The sequence below is a fragment of the Pan troglodytes genome, chromosome 9, assembly GCF_028858775.2.
Source record: "Pan troglodytes isolate AG18354 chromosome 9, NHGRI_mPanTro3-v2.0_pri, whole genome shotgun sequence".
In the NCBI taxonomy this organism is placed as follows: Eukaryota; Metazoa; Chordata; class Mammalia; order Primates; family Hominidae; genus Pan; species Pan troglodytes.
In genome coordinates this window covers 111,864,712-111,880,057 of record NC_072407.2, presented here as the reverse complement: position 1 = coordinate 111,880,057, position 15,346 = coordinate 111,864,712, and the positions used below count along the sequence as shown (strand labels likewise).

Sequence of the window (15,346 nt, the reverse complement as noted above, 5' to 3'; positions counted from 1 at the left end):
GCATTCCACTTCTTATGGTTGGGCTCCCGTCTCATTTCTAAGCCCCAATTTTTCCTCTATGTGCTTCAATCCTGGTGAGTGGATTGCTCTTCATCTTTAAAATCCACTTGTTTGAAGTGTTCTAAGACACATTTCTGGCATTCTGCCTTGATCCTTGTCCATCTAATTATGGTTTCTGTCCAGTGTCTCAGTGTCCTCCTAGACTGAGACCCTGCCTTGTTTCTTGTCAGGTCACCTCCTAAGGATTAGAGCTCATTCCTAAACATCAGCCTGGTTGTTGTGGACCTGGCACTGGCCCTCCTTCATGTTGAATGCCATCTCCCACCCAGATAGTTGCTTCCTATACTCCAACTACTTGCTGGGAACCCTATTATTCTGTTGAGAATATCTCTTCCTCTGAATTGAAATTAAAAAAAATACTGTGCCTCTGGAAACCTGCACATAGCTCTGGAAAGGAGGAAGAGGAAAGGTAGAAATGGAGGTGGACAGGAAGAGAAGCTTATTGCATACCTTCCATGTTCCTGGGATGGTGCTAAGCTCTGTTACACACTATTAATGAACTCTTTTATTACTATGAGAATTCTGGGAAATGCTGATATTTCCATCTCATAGCAAAAGGATCCCCAAATGAGCAACTTGACCAGGCTGTTAGTGAGTAAGAAGCTGAACCAGAAGTCAAACATGGGCCTTTTGCTTCTAAATCTCTGTGGTCTTCTCAGCAGACCAGGCTGAAACTTGCCCAGTTTGACCAATTTTGGTTTTACAATTTGTGTTTTCCTTCTTCTCTCTTTTAAGTTACTTCATGTTTGCTATTAAAAAGAATGAAAACAATTTAGAAAATATTATTATATAGTGACAAAATTGAAAGTTGGCTTCATTATTTTATAGTCACAACTCATAATGAAAGTTTTAAATGATGATGATGAAACAAACATTTATACATAAAAATTTCCATAGTGAAACGATAGGGAAAACAGAACATCAGTTAACTAATAAGAGTAGAAAGAGAGAGACATTTTTTGGAGTTGCTCGGCATAAGTACTCAAGAGACTATATTAATTACGGCATGGGTTTCTAAATTATTTCCTTTGGACCATTAAGGAAGATATAAATCATTATACATGATTAATGGAATCCCATAAGATTCTCAAAGGAGAGTAACAACTCTTTGTTGACTGACATTTATTTTAAATAAAAGGAAGTGTCAGTAATTGCAAGCCCCAAATTAAAATAACATCAGTGGCATTCATAAACATCAATTCTATCCTTCATCTTCACTGCCAGTGCTTATTTACTCATTCACTTATAAAGATTTTAGAGAAACTAACTGTAGGGTTTCTAAAGGAGAAATTCTGGGAAGGCTCATGAAATCGCCTCCAGCGAAGACAAAGCCCTTTTGACTGCTGCGGATTAAAACATGAGATAGACACTCTTGCTTTTTTATCCTTGGTGTCTGACCTAGGCCTTTCTAGAGTGGAAGGAAGGTGAGAAAGAGCCAAGGACTTTATCACATCATGTCATAATCACTGATAATTCCTCTACTTTTTAATCAGAATGCTAGTTAATTGAGTGGGAGAAAAAAAAATCAATGGAAAAATATCTTTGGTATACCTTGTGGGGAGGCATTGTTTAGATGAAAAGAATTACATGGTAGTGTAAAATTTTTGTCTAATGGTTTGTTTTTATATGCAACAGATACACCTGGGACTATACAGGAAGTCTAAGAACTCCCAAAAGGTAGATATTACATATGTGATGATTCTATGTTCTGTACATTCTACCACACAGTAGAGTAGGCACTTAAATATGTTTTGGATTAATGAAAACCATATGAGTCAGAGGACATTCTTACTAACTTTATTAGCTTTGTAATTATGGTGTATGTTTATGCCAGTTTGGCTCTGAGATAGCCTTAGAATCTAACCTGAATCCAAACTGACCTCAAGGGTTGGGTGTGCTCTCGTCTCTTTCAGATCATTTGGGCAAAGGGTTGATTATTCCTTTTGGAATAACTGCTATCTGCTCCCAATGCCAGCTGCAAACTTGAACCAGGAGGGTGGAAATGAAATCATGGAGAAAAAATTGGGAGTGCTTTGGCACAAGGACTTTCTGGTGAATGTTAGAATTTCTCTGCAGGGGCAGGATAGGGAAAATTTAGCAATGGTGCACTTAGGGACAATGCAAAAACAAGTTCTTTTCTTCCTAGGCAAAAATAAAAGGGGTAATTTATATAAAAGAAACTAGCAAAGAGCCTGGCACATGGTGCAGGCACTTAATAAATATTAGTTCCTTTCCTTTCCCTTCGTGACAAAGACAAAGTATGCTTAGAAAACCTTTTATGGTAGCATCTTGGATGTGTGTGTACTTGTGTGTGTGTGGTGTGGTGTGTTTGAAGCAGGATTCTAGGCAAGAAAAGAATGAGACAATTTTATTCTCAAAATATGCATCTGTGACAGAATACTGCATTGAATTTCAATTGCTTTTTTCTCTGATGTCTCTTGAACAATCCCTTCTGATCTCATCTTGGTGATTAGCTAGGGCTAACCCCACATACTCCTCATCGCAAAAATTCAAAAGGGAAGATATGATTTAGTGCTCAGCCTTTGAATGCCAAAGTAGACACTTGAAGCCTCTGGCAGAGGTAATAGCTTCAGAAAAAAAAATGGTGGGAGAATGTTACTGCAAGAGCCTGTGTCTTCTGGACATGGAGAGCAGGTGGGAATTGAAGAATTGGTGATGAGTGAAAACAAGTAAATTAAGAGTCCCCAACTGGATGCTTACTTTGGCAGCACATATACTAAAATTGAAAGGATTCCTCAACTGGAAGAGTGAGGAGCAGATTAGACATAAATCAAGAGCAAGAGATGCTGATGGGTGTCTCTAACCAAAAGACAGCTTCAAGAGCTGAGGGGAGAGGGATGATGGATGATGAGGGCCTCCTGTAAGTTGTGGAGTCTGAAAACAGACTGTTAAGTGGGATGTGACCTGAGTTCTGTGTCACCAAGGCACAAAAGCAATGAGAACACCCAAATTCTCCCATACTCTGAGGAAGGCATAAGTGCTAGTGAGCATGAAGAGCTGGTGGGCCAGAAGGGGGCCCACAGCTGGGATGAGGATGTGGTAGGAAATCATACCCCAGGTGGGTGCCTGTGTAGGGAGAGGGCCATGCCGATGGGCCATATAGGATTTTCCTTCCTCAATAGATGCTTCCCAAGGTAGATGACCATCATTGAGTCATGAGCCTATTCCTCTCCCAACACTCACATGCAAACAATCTATGATGCGACATTTTGCAGTGTGTCAAATTAACTTCAAGGAAAAGAGGGGTAAGGAGGGAAAGCCTTACCTACAGAGCTTGCCACCAGGTGGACCCTGCCATAATATCAGAACTTCATTTAGTTATAAAAATAAAAGAAAAGAAAAATGTTTTTTAGACATCTGGGCCTCTACATCGTTTTAAAAAGTACACAAATAGGTGCATGCATAAAGGCTGAATATACAATAAGTATGGTCTGGGTAGTAGGACTCACTCTGATCTGAGTGGCCTGGGGAATGCATTTGCATAGAGAGGAGAAAATCAGTATATTTTCTTCTTCAGTGCCTAATGATGTAAGATGGTAGGGAATGGGGTCACTGGGATACTTTGGGGGGGCTCCTGCCCTATCTAAAGACAAAAACTGTTTTTGTACAGTTAAAAAAATACTCTGTATAGGTCAAATTACACGTCTGTAATTTGACCTATACAGAGTATTTTTTTAACTGTATCCCAGGCCAAAAACAGTCTAACTTGTATACAGATTTTATAATACTCCTGGGTTCTCTTATTTAACAAATATATCACTCTACTGTTATTTTGTTTATTTTTATTTTTTTAGACGGAGTCTCGCTCTGTCACCCAGGCTGGAGTGCTCACTGCAAGCTCCGCCTCCCAGGTTCATGCCATTCTCCTGCCTCAGTCTTCTGAGTAGCTGGGACTATAGGTGCCCACCACCATGCCTGGCTAATTTTTTGTATTTTTAGTAGAGATGGGGTTTCACCGTGTTAGCCAGGATGGTCTTGATCTCTTGACCTCGTGATCTGCCCCCCTCGGCCTCCTAAAGTGCTGGGATTATGGGCATGAGCCACTGTGCGCAGCCACTCTACTGTAATTTTAAAAAATGCACTGCATTCAAGAAAAATGCCAAGTCTCTATTAAGGTTCCACAATTTCTTTATTCACACATTGAAAAGAGGCCCTCTAGATTTTTTTTTCTCCTTCATTTCCTACATTCAATCAGTCACAAGCCTGATAGTTTCTGTCTGTTGATTGTCCGTTTCTGTCTGTTCTGTCTATTGATTGTCTTTAGAGTTAGATCTTTCTCCCATGACTTATGCTTTAGTCAAAACCAAGGACTTTTTCTCTTGCCCACTAACTAGCTGTTCTTACTCTAGTCTTCCTCTTTGGCCTCCAATCCAGCCTCTTCTTCACTGATTATATTGCCCCTTTATTTAAAAATTTTAATGATTTTCCTCTGCCTACAGAACTAAATGGCCAAAGAAGGGCAGATGCCAACACCCCTTGACCACTCCTACCCTGTCCCCAGTTGTAGGTACAACGTGGAAGTCTGTTTGAATAAATGAATGAATAAATAAACACTGAGAACTTTGGTCATAGATCCTAATTAACCCTCAGATATAGCTCAGACTGGATTTTTTAGACCTGAGAAAAATTGTTTTTATTTATTCATATAATTCCCAATTCTTGGGAATTTTTATTTATTTATTTATCTACTTTATGTGCCAGTAACTATGCTAGTTACAGGTTGGCAAAATGATTTGTTTATTTATCTACTTTATGTGCCAGTAACTATGCTAGTTACAGGTTGGCAAAATGAATAGAGCACATTCTCTGCCTTAGATGATCTCAAAATAGAGTAGGAGACACACACAAAACAATGATTAAAACACAATGTGATAAGTGCTAAAATGAATACTAGTGTAACATTTATTGAGGACATGTGTGATGGACAATTTGCTAATCACTTTTTCCATGCATTATACAATTTTAATTTCAAAAAAATTTATGAAGTAGATTCCATTTTTATTTTACAGATGAAGAAAATAAAGATTTTTGAGTTAAATTACTTTGCTCAAGGTCACACAACTAGTAAATGGTAGAGCTTGGATTTACATTGAAGTCTATGTTCTGAATGCCTAAGTGTTACAATGAAGCAGGCACAAAGTGCTGTAAGAACACCAAGTGCAGCACCCTAGGAAAGTCTGGTGTGATCATGAAAAACGTACAGAGATGGAGATGCTGTGAACGTAGATGGGGAAATTTTATGAAAGGATTATTCTAGGATTACTCCATCCACCCCCAATGGCTTCATCATTTATTTATTCCTCCCTCTCCCCTGCCCACCATGTGTACATATTTCTGCAGTCTCTATGTTCTGTTTCTAGCTCTTCCATTCCCATTGCTACCTTGTATTATAGGCCAGTTACTTCTTTAAAAAGATTTCCAGTAGCTTCCCTGCTCTTCTAACATTGGCAGGGGTGGGTGGGTGTAGGGAGGTGGGGAGAGTTGGAGTTCTGATATTCAAACGCTGAGCTTCCTAGTCTGTTCAATGGTATCTTGAAAGTAGGAGTTTGCAACCACTTAAGCCAGAAGTGATGAAAGACATGTCTTGTCTCAGATCGCCTGGACATGGAAAAATCTTTCAAATCCATTTCAAATCATACTACAAATTTGACTTAATGCAAAGAAAAGTGACTTTACATTATAGCATAACTCTTTCAACAGTAATTATTGATCTATCAATCTATTAAAATCAAAATATTTTTTAAAATGAAGCAATAAAAGACAAAAGATTGCAAATAAGTGTGGCTAGATTAGCCCAAACAGTTGTAGTTAAACACTCTTTTATTTCTTTTTTTTTGAAGTTGCTGAAATATTTTATTTCTGACATCCTTTTGAAAATTATGATGATGAAAAGCTACAGTGAAAAAAATTGTACTTGGAATTGCTTTAGCTTTTTTATTACTTTTTATTTTTTAACTTTTATTTTAGGTTCAGGGGTACATGTGCTGGTTTGTTATATAGGCAAACTCATGTCATGAGGGTTTGTTGTACAGATTATTTAGTAACACAGGTATTAAACCTAGTACCCAATAGTTATTTTTTATGATCCTCTCCCTCCTCCCACCCTCTACCCTCAAGTAGTCCTCCAGTGTCTGTTGCTTTCCTCTGTGTCCATGAGTTCTCATCATTTAGTTCCCACTTATGAGAACATGCGATACTTTGTTTTCTGTTCCTGAATTAGTTTGCTAAGGATAACGGCCTCCATCGATGTTCCTGCAAAAGGCATGGTCTTGTTATTTTTTATGGCTGTATAGTATTCATTGGAATATATATACCACCTTTTCTTTACCCAGTCTGCCAATCATGGGCATTTAGGTTGATTGCTTGTCTTCACTACTGTGAATAGTGCTTCAATAAACATTCACATGCATGTGTTTTTATGGTAGAATGATTCATATTCCTCTGGGTATATACCCAGTAATGGGATTGCTGGATTGAATGGTAGCTCTGTTTTTAGCTCTTTGAGGAATTGCCATGTTGCTTTCCACAATCATTGAACTAATTTACACTCCCACCAACAGTGTGTAAGTGTTTCCTTTTATCCACCACCCCGTCAGCATCTGTTATTTTTTGTCTTTTTAATAATAGCCATTCTGACTGGAAACACACTTTTATTTCTGTTGAGTTGAATTCTTACTTCATTTCTGAAACATCTAGAGTTTCCTTCCCCCTTTCCTTTTCCTGCCATCTTCCACTTTGTTCTTCCTCTTCCTCATGCTGTTTCTAATCTTTGCCTACCCAGAAGCAAAAAGAATAAGAGAATAGTTTTTACAATCTCAGAGGCTATATTCTGACTAGCATTTTTCAGGTATCTCTGTTTACCAGTTTTCATAAATGCAAAACAGGCCTGAGTACTGTCAAGTTCCTCTATTTCTTCCTATATGTCTTCTCATATTTGACCTGAAAATATATTATTCATCCTTCGTATTAGAAACAGAACTTTACATACGATTTTCCAGCTCGTTTTTATTATTAGGTTGGAACTGCTGATGTTTTGGGCACGAAGCCCACGTTAGGTGGAGTCTCAGAGGATAGAGGGTCCTGTGGGAGATCTCAGGGTACATAAGGGTATTTTACTCGATAATCGCCTTCCCCTGACTACAAACTAAGATGAAGAAAAGCCACAATAGGGGATTAACGTCTTTCAAAGGCCACAGGATTTCATCAAGTTAAATATTTATTGTTTTCTTTCCTGTGCATTGATTTTTTCATTTTCATGTGAGTACAGATTTCTTTCTTGCCCTTTATTTAACTCTTTGAGAAAAATGAAATCACTCCCAACTTGTCAATTTTTTCTTCAAAGGTGATACATTCTCATGGGAATAGTGCTGGAGTAAGAGAGGAATGAGGGTTCTACATTCAATGCCACAACGTAAGAGATTTTAGGGGCAGATTTCTCTGTGTTGTAGTGCTCTGGCTGCCATAACAAAATACCATAGACTGAGTGGCTTCACTAACAGAGATTTATTTTCTTGCAGTTCTGGAGGCTGGGAGTCTGAGGTCAGGGTATCATTGTGATTGGGCTCTGGTGAGGGCCCTTTTCCTGGCTTTGTAGACAGTTGCCTTCTCACTGTGTGATCCCTTGTGGGACAGAGACACAGGGAGAGCTCTTTCCTTTGCTTTTGTTATAAAGCCATCAATCCTATCAGATTAAGATCCTATTCTTACAGCCTTTTAAAACCTTAAATTACCTCCTGAAAGCCCTATCTCTGAATACAGTCACATTGCGGGTTAGGGCTTCAACATACAAATTTTGGGTGTACACAATTCAGTCCGTAGCACTCTGTATCTTAGTTTCTTAATCTACAATTTGCTTAATAATAACTTATCTAGCTCAAAAGGTAATGATAACATGAGATAATCACTGCATATGAAAGTTATTTGCAAATTGTAAAATCCTATGCAAACGGAAGATATTAATCATAAAATTATTATTGAAGGAATATACAATAAATAGAGAGACCAATGTATTTATGACTTCTGAGCTATATATGGATATCCAAAAAAATTCCTTGAGTATCTCACATCAGTCTAGGCAAATAAGGACAGCAATTACTATTAGAATGTCCTAAATAGACTATGTAAATGAATGTGTAATCCTTTTGATAATAAAATATTTGTTTTTGTCTAAGTAATTAGTTTCAGAATACTTAATAATTACATCTTGCACCCCTTCTAAATTACATTCCACATGTCAATGCCAAATTGCTATAAAAATAACATTTAAATATCACAAATAAATATCACTAATAAGGTCTCCGCACATCTCAATCCCTTCCAGAGCAGACTTTCACTTGCATTCCATCTAATTCATGTAAATAATACCAAAAAATGAAAAGCTTTGCCACTTTAATTTTCTCAATTATTGTTATTATTCTTGTGTACTGACAATATAACCAGTGCTGCATAAAATAAGAAAAAATACTATACTGGCATAAGACTTACAATTCAGTCAGATGATCAAACAATTCAAATACAAGAACACAGATGTGAAAAATTGTTAGACTTTCTTGCTTTGCGTCTTTGGGATGTCAGCTGTTTTTAGAGCTGTTTCACCAGTGTCTTCAGCAACCATTACTGGTATTATCCAGAACCTGTGCTGCTTTAGAAAAGCTGTACTCAGATTGACTTACTTCCTGTTTCTATGTTAGGCAGTTTGGTAATTAGGGAAAGATATATTCAGAGGGAGGGGCTCCCTCTTGACTGAAACCCAAGGAAAGCAGGCATTGGGCATTTTGAGCTTTTATTCTTTAGAGATAACTGGCCACATTTATAACGATAATGATAATAATAACACACAGTCAAATCCAACGGTTCTTAAGCGGAAGTTCATGAATGGCTTCATGGGATCTCAAAAGTCCATGCAAGTCTGTAGCTTTGAATGGACTCTCAAAAGGTCTATGACCTAAAAAGTTTTAAAGCCTCAACAATAAATCTGTTAAGTTAGTGTGTGCTGCTTTCCCATAGAGCTTTCTCTAATGTTATATATTATTAATAGGAATATTTTTTAATGAAAACTACAGCATACTCTCATTATGTGTAAGGCACTATGCTTAATGCCATGGAAAATGCAAATATGAACAAGTATATGGCTCTTACTCTCAAAAGCCAAATGATCTTGCAGCAGAGTTAAGGAATTCATACAAACAATAGCAAAACAAGGCAGACTGTGATAAACACCATAGGGCAGGCATGAAGAAATTCTTAAGGAAGCTGTCAAGGAGATTAAATGTCCATGGAGAAGGCAGTATTTGAATTTGACTTTAAAAAATAAATGAGATTTCACCTGCTGTAGTTTGGAAATAGCATAGTAAATTTTCTGATATGTCGGGTTATAGAGTATTTTAAAATGCCATTTAAGAAGGGAGAAAAGTAAATAAAAAATCTGTATCAATAGTCTAGATCAAAAAGGAATAGAGCCTAAAGTAGGACATTATTTCCTTAGGGATGGAAACCAGTGTAGAGATGCATGTTATATGTGGGTTTCAGCATTAGAATGTTAGAAAACTGTGAGGCAGGAAAAGAGATTAGGAAATACATGTAAAACATATGAGAGAATGTTGCATTGTTAGAGTAGTTTTTATAGGGGAATTGAACCTGATCTCTTAGGTATAAAATGAACAGCTTTTAAATGATAACCTACTGTATAATACCTACTGATATTCATTAACACTTTCATTATGGGTTTGATGGAGTTTCTCTTACTATTTAGATGACTTGGAAGCTTATGAAATCATTGAGGGAGAATATGTTAGAGAGGGAGCAGAAAGGGAGGATGTGTACTTGTGTGTCAGGAAGGAAGATTAGGGACAATAACAGGGGACAGAGAAGAGATGAGAGAGGGCGGAGTAGAACCAGAAGGGAATAATGTTATGGAAGCAGAGATGTAAGAAGGAAATAGTGGTCAGCAGTGTGCACAGTTTTGAGAGAGGCTGAAATGCCTGTAGCCCAACAAGAGGCCATTGGATTTGTGAGTAGTACTTTGCTCAAGACCTCAAAGAAAGCAGTTTGCATAGAGAGGTAGGACAGAAGCCACACATAAAGAAACTGAGGTTGAGGTACCCCAGATGAGGATATGGAGAGACGAGTGTTGCCCATACACAGGAGGAATTTAATGGAGAAATAAAGGCAATTGCTCACTTGAGTGAGAGGGTCAAAGGGAAGTATGCAGAGAAAGAGCAAGAGAACGAAATATTGAAGATACGTGTGTGTGTGAGAGAGGCAGAGGGAGAGACAGAGAAAGAGCAAGAGAGAGAGTAGCAATGAAAAAGTTTAGCAAGGAGAGGGAGAGTAGGAAAAGAAAAAGAAGTAGAGAAATTCTTAGAGATAAAGGTTAATAATATCATGATAAATTGTATTTATCTTCTTTGTAAAATTCCTTCTTTTGTAAAGAGAATGTCTAGTATTAGAAACTTAAAGGAGTAGAAAGAGTCAGAACAGCCACTAAATATTCCATAGTAAAAAGAGTAAAGAAATCCCCACACAGCAGTGAAGATTAGCTGGGCTACGAGAGCATGGATTTGCAGTGTCCCCCCAATTCCCCAGTTTCTAGCTCTCTTTTGGCACCACTCAGCAGCCAGGAAGCCAAAGCGAAAACAGACAGAGGGAGTGACCCTGGATGACAGATTAACATGGGAGATTTGGCCGAAGGTCAAGCAGAGTGAAGTCCATTGGGTCCAATCTGGGTAGTGAAGCCAGGGTATACATTAATTGTTTCATGTGAACGGGTCCTGTGTCCTGAGCTTGATTGCCAATCTCTGGAGATGGTGTAGCACAGAAGTTAAGAGCACAGGCTTTGAGGTTAGGATAAACCTGGTTGAGAATTGCAGTTCTGGGAGAGATTTGTAAAAATTGGTCCTACAAAGGACCAATTATAAAATGCAGGTACCCTTTCCCTGGGAGGTTGGGTTAAGGTTACTCGTGATTAAGAACTAATGATTAAAATGTATTTGCCTCTTGTCTGCTGCCAAGAACAAATTAGTATGAAAACACTTAAAATAAATACAATGGTAATTAGACCCCCATTAAAATATACACCTGAAAAGTGTATGTTATAAAATTAAGGTAGCATAGAAATGGATTCCTTTGTTTAAAATATACAATTTTTACTGCTGAAAGTATAAATATTGTACATATTTATTTATCTAAAAATAATGAAACATTCAACTGCAACTCATAGAAATAAAAAATTCTTCATGTGGTTTGAACAGTGTTATAGCAGACCTGCTGTGTTTTGAGAATATTCAGCACCTAACATACTAAGGGGAAAAATGCAACCTCCTTTCAAATCCATGCTGCAGTCTGAATGACTCTGATACATATTTTTGATTGGAAAATATATGGCTTCTTTTTGCTGGAGGGACTCTTCTCATAATCTATATTTTGCTGTCTTTTTCTCTGCTAAAGGCAAAAATTATTAGGGAGCAAATTAAGGGTAAAAAGGTTAATGTCTAGTTTATTGAGGCAATGATTTATTTCTTCCAGGAGTATAATTTACATCAAAGGCCACTAACCTCAACATTAAATATTAAAGAAGTAAAAAAGGCAATTAAAAACAAAAACAAATCCTCTTACCCCCCAAACTCTATAGTGCAACCTGTAATAAATCTGAAAGAGAAGGAAGAGCCCATCAATAACTTATTTCAGAAAGGATAAAATAATTAATTTTTTCTTACCTTTAAGAATTTGTTTTTAACCTTTTTTTAAAAAATACTGTTATTGTGGCATATTCACATACAATAAATTGATGTTTGCTGTCATCATTTTATATAGATGTAGTATCATCATAGCATATAGTTTGATAAATTTTGACAAATAATATACCCATGTAATCACTGCCATAATCTAGATAAAGAATATTTATATTACACCAAAACATTTCTAGTCTATTTGCAGTGAATTTCCCAACCGCCTCTTGCCCAAAGCAACCTCTATTCTCATTTGTGACAGTCTAAATTGGTTTTACCTGCTCCAGAATTTCATATAAGTGGAATCATACAGAATATACTCTCTTTTTTCTGGCTTCTCTCACTAAGTGTAATGTTATTGTGTTTATCAGTAATTAATTCCTAGCTCATTGCTGAGTAGTATTCCATTGCATGGTTATGTCAAATTTGTTTATCTGTTCACTTGTTTAGTGGACATATGAATTTTTCCAGTTTGGGGCGATAATGAATAAAGTCACAATGAACATTTGAGTCTAAGTCTTTGGTGAACATATGTTTTCTTTTTTCCTGGGTAAATCCTGAGAATGGACTTGCCAGGATGTATAGTAAATGTACATTTAGTTTTATAAGAAAGGATCGGCCGGGCGTGGTGGCTCACGCCTGTAATCCTAGCACTTTGGGAGGCTGAGGCAGGTGAATCACGAGGTCAGGAGATCGAGACCATCCTGGCTAACACAGTGAAACCCTGTCTCTACTATAAACACAAAAAATTAGCCAGGCGTGGTGGCGGGCACCTGTAGTCCCAGCTACTCAGGAGGCTGAGGCAGGAGAATGGCGTGAACCCGGGAAGCGGAGCTTGCAGTGAGCCGAGATCGCGCCACCGCACTTCAGCCTGGGTGACAGAGTGAGAATCCATCTCAAAAAATTAAAAAAAAAAAAAAAAAAAAAAAAAAAAAAAAAGGATCACACAGTTCTCCAGAGTAATTGTACCATTGTCAGATTCCAGCCAGGAATGTATGAAAGTTCCAGTTGCTCTGTTTTTGCTAAAATCACTAATGATGGTTTGTTTGTCACGTTTTGTATTTTTTTTTTTTTTTTTTTTGCTTCAAGTTTAGTTCTTGGAATCTTATCTGTAGGAATTCTTTGAGACCTGCTTTGAGGAAGGGGCTCTCCAGAAAGGACTTTCTTCCTCTAGTTGTATTAGAATAAAGGTTAAATAACCCTGCATCAGAAGTTTCTTAGACGCTTCAGTTTTTGTTCTGAGGCTTAGCTGTTTATAATTTCCTGAACTTACAAGCTCTTATAGGAATTATTCTCCATGTACTGATGCCCCATCCCATTCCCACTCCCAATTGCTTGAAGTAATGACTGAGTCTTTATTTCTTACATCTAAGAGAACCTAAGAAAATCTTCATGTGGATACAGTGGATACTATGCCAGATTAGATATCTGGGGGTTCTTCCTCAGTTTGTTATGCAACACTGGGGTCTCCAGACCCACCTTCAATTAGAAGCAACAAGTTCACCTTCCAGTGTCCTCAGAGGATGTTGTGGGACTAGTTTTTTCCAGCCCAACGAACCCTTGCAGGTGACTCACAGCTTAGTGCTGTGCTCCAGGTGGCCGATTCGGGAGCCAGGTGGCCGACTCAGGAGCCGGTCAGATGGTAACTCAGAGAAATAGGGGAAAAGGATGTGGGAGTCCCATACTGTACTTCACATGCAGAATTAATTATGAAAATCCATCAATATCCAAACTGCAATACCAATTTCTGGATTCTGGTTATGTGAAATGTGGGGATGATTCTTTCTCTATTAAGCGAATTTAGTACTGTACTGTACACGTTTCCTGCTTTTAGTGCTTGCCAAGAATGGCATTTGAGCACCTAGTGATCTTTTTAACCACTGATTTTTGGCTGTGTCTCAGGTTCACAAGGTGAAAATAGCTACACCATTTTCCAATGTACAGTGCCTATTTATTTACCTAGTAATATAGTGCCCCTTTGGGGTAGTTGGCTTATTGATTAGTTACTGCCTTAGACAACTGTAAAATGATTACCACAACCAAGGTAACATATCCATCACCTCGTATAGTTATTTTTTTTTCTAGTAAGAACATTTAAAATTTACTTCTAGAGCAATTTTCGAGTGTACAATACATTACTATTAACCATACGATTACTATTAACCATTCCATGCCATACAATAGATCCCCAGAATTTATTCATCCTGTCTAACTGAAACTTTGTACTCTTTGATCAATATCTCTCCATCTGCTACCTGCTTCAGTCCCTGGTAACTACCATTCTACTCTTGCTCCTGCGAGTTCAAAATTTTTACACTCTACATATAAGTGAGATCATACAGTATTTGTCTTTCTGTGCCCAGATTATTTCACTTAGCATAATATCCTCCAGCTTCATCCATGTTGTAAGTGACAAGATTGCCTTCTTCTTTAAGAAAAAACAGTATTTCACTTTGTGTGTGTCTGTGAGTATGTACACACACAAACACACACACACATCTCATACCAGATTTTAAAAAATCCATTCATTTATTGATGGACATTTGGATTGATTCCATATCTTGCACACTTAGATTGATTCCAGTGCTGCAATAAACACAGGAATGCAGGTATTTCTTTGACACACTGATTTCCTTGTTTTTGAATATATACCCAGTAGTGGGATTGCTGGATTATATGGTAGCTCTATTTATAATTTTTTTGAGGGAACTCCGTATTATTTTCTGTAATGGCTCTATTAACTTCATCATCAGTGAAGAAGAGTTCCCTTTTCTCCACATCCTCACCAACACTTGTTATATCTTTGTGTGTGTGTGTGTGATAGCCATTCTAACACATGTGAGACGATATCTCACCATAGTTTTTATTTGAATTTTTCTGATAATTAGTAATGTTGGGCATTTCTTCATACACCTGTTGGCCATTTGTATGTTTTATTTGGGGAAATGTCTATTCAGGTCCTTTGCCCACTTTAAAATTTGTTTTCCTACTATTAAGTTGCAGGAGTTCTTTACATATTTTGGATATTAACCCCCACCAGATGTTTGGTTTGCGAACATTTTCTCCCGTTCTATAGGTTGTCTTTTTACTCTTGATTGTTTTCTTTACAGAAGATTTTTAGTTTAATGCAATCCCATTTTTCTATTTTTGCTTTTGTTACTTGTGCCTTTGGGGTCATAGCCAAAAAATCACTGCCCAGGCCAATGCTATAGAGACTTTCCCCTCTGTTTTCTTCTAGTAGTTTTACAGGTCCAGGCCTAACATTTAAGTCTTTAATTCATTTTGGGTCGATATTTATATATGGTGTGAGATAAGAGTCCAATTTTGTTCTTCTGCATGTGGATGTGCAGTTTTTCCAAAATCATTTATTAAAGACTATCTTTTCCCCATTGTGTGTTCTTGACACCTTTGTCAAATATCAATTTAATGTAGATATGTAGATTTATTCCTGGGCTTTCTATTCTGTTCTATTGGTCTATCAGCTTTTATGCCAGTGCCATACTGTTTGATTACTGTAACTTTATAATATAATTTATAAT

General features: G+C 37.4%; 1 protein-coding gene across 1 annotated transcript in view; it reads left to right on the top strand.

Moving 5' to 3' along the window:
• LOC134807377 (uncharacterized) overlaps window positions 1-15,346 on the top strand; it is a 348,735-nt gene that overhangs the window by 195,754 nt on the left and 137,635 nt on the right. Inside the window, exon 3 of the mRNA XM_063784495.1 lies at window positions 1,696-1,737. Coding sequence (XP_063640565.1) covers window positions 1,696-1,737 — 42 coding nt within the window. The remainder of the gene's footprint in view (window positions 1-1,695; window positions 1,738-15,346) is intronic.